The sequence below is a fragment of the Perkinsus marinus genome, assembly GCF_000006405.1.
Source record: "Perkinsus marinus ATCC 50983 genomic scaffold scf_1104296975934, whole genome shotgun sequence".
Taxonomy (NCBI): Eukaryota; Perkinsozoa; order Perkinsida; family Perkinsidae; genus Perkinsus; species Perkinsus marinus.
The window spans coordinates 1-1600 of NW_003200601.1; the positions used below are offsets into that span (position 1 = coordinate 1).

At 48.2% G+C, this 1600-nt stretch overlaps 1 protein-coding gene across 1 annotated transcript; it reads right to left on the reverse strand.

Annotated features, from left to right (window-relative positions):
- Window positions 1-828: 828 nt before the first annotated feature.
- Window positions 829-1092, reverse strand: Pmar_PMAR017208 (hypothetical protein; the record flags this gene model as incomplete). The annotated part of the gene is made up of 1 exon (XM_002764932.1): window positions 829-1092. The coding sequence occupies one exon, from the start codon at window positions 1090-1092 to the stop codon at window positions 829-831; it is 264 nt and encodes an 87-aa protein (XP_002764978.1).
- Between the last annotated feature and the right edge of the window lie 508 nt (window positions 1093-1600).

The window sequence follows — 1600 nt, forward strand, 5'->3', positions numbered from 1 at the left end:
ACCGACCTGTTCTCCGATCACTACATTCAACAAGCGATCAGAGAGTATATTCGACGGCCTGAGATTTCGGCAAAACACGCAATTACCGGGTTCCAGTCCATTCTTCTTCATTCTCTTGAACAAGGTGATTCCCATCCGTCACGCGACTACACAGGACGGTAAGGTTCACAATTAGGTGAAAACTTAGATACCTTCTCGTTTGAGCGAAGTATTCTTCTTAGTCAGGTAATGTAGAATGACACGTTCGAACGAAAATGCTTCAACTCGTTTCGAAACCAGATTTGCAGCAAGGTCGGAGCTAACAACCAAAGATGTTGTGTGAAAGGACCTCAACCATATGGCTCAACGAAATTTCGACACCTTCACTCGGGGGCGCCGACTTCGTGACTTCAAACAAGGCCTATCCCGTGGTACTGCCTACTAATGTAGAAATGAAGAATGATTTCTTATCAGCAATAATATTGCCCATCAGGAGCTGACCACTAATACTATGCTATCTGGGCGGGTTCTGCATACAATCCTACCACATCAACCAAAAATAATTGATCAGTTTGGCAAAGGCATTCAGTGGTTGTTCAAACCCGGGTTTCTGTCCGCTCTGTTCGGGTTTCGATGGCGAGCTGAAATATCTCAAGTTCGAGATGGTCTGCTCGTAGCTCCTAAATTCCCGGGGATAGAACGCAGCTTCCTAAGAAGCTCATAGCGAGTCCCACGGATGTTGAAAAGGGCGTGCAAGGAGCCACTAGAGTGATTATCAGCTATCACGATGTGGGAGCACATGATCACTGTCGATGAACTCGATGACGAGTCAGGAAGGATTTCTGGATCTCAGGGATCACCTCGTTGACCGCCAAGATCCTCCAAGAATGCCCCAAATGCCAAATACCAATTTCCTGTCGCCAATTTCCCTTCCTTATGCTCCGACGCTGGAAAGATTTTATAGCCATGGTGATGCGCCGATCGGATGCCAAACCGGAGTTGATAGGCAAGAGCAGTTTTGAGATCGTTTTCGGTCTTGCCCGTCTTGCCCGGGTTGCTGCAACTCAAGCGCCAAATCCGCCCTGGTGAGGAACCAGCCGTCTTCGACGGCATTGGAAAAAGAGAGAAGCCCTGTAAGACGACCTCATCCAGGTCAAGGAAGAGCGGCCTAGACGAGGTCACCCCTCTGAGACCAAGGAGAAAGGCGCGAATGCCTAAGATCATTACGTACTAGTCTCCCGACTCGATCCTGGTTGCGGCGGTCATGGCCAGGGAAAGTAAAGTCGTGACTGATAAAGAGTTGTTGATATTAATCTACTTTCTCTGTGGGTGTAGGTGCGAAAAACCGATACTGTGAAGAGCACCTCGTGGGTGAGCCTACGCATATTCGTCCCTTCTACGGCAAGTGTGCTCAAGCTGGCATATCATAACGCTTATCCGAAAGAGTACTTCGGCTGCTTATAGAAAAGTCTTCTGTACATGTGTGTAACTGTATAGGAGCATAGCTTGTGGGAGCGAGTAGAATCAAGATTTGCAGAACAGAAATCTCAGCTAATAATCGACGAAGGTGAGTGGGATGGTACAGCCACAGCCGAGCACACAGACTCTATCAGCCGACTCA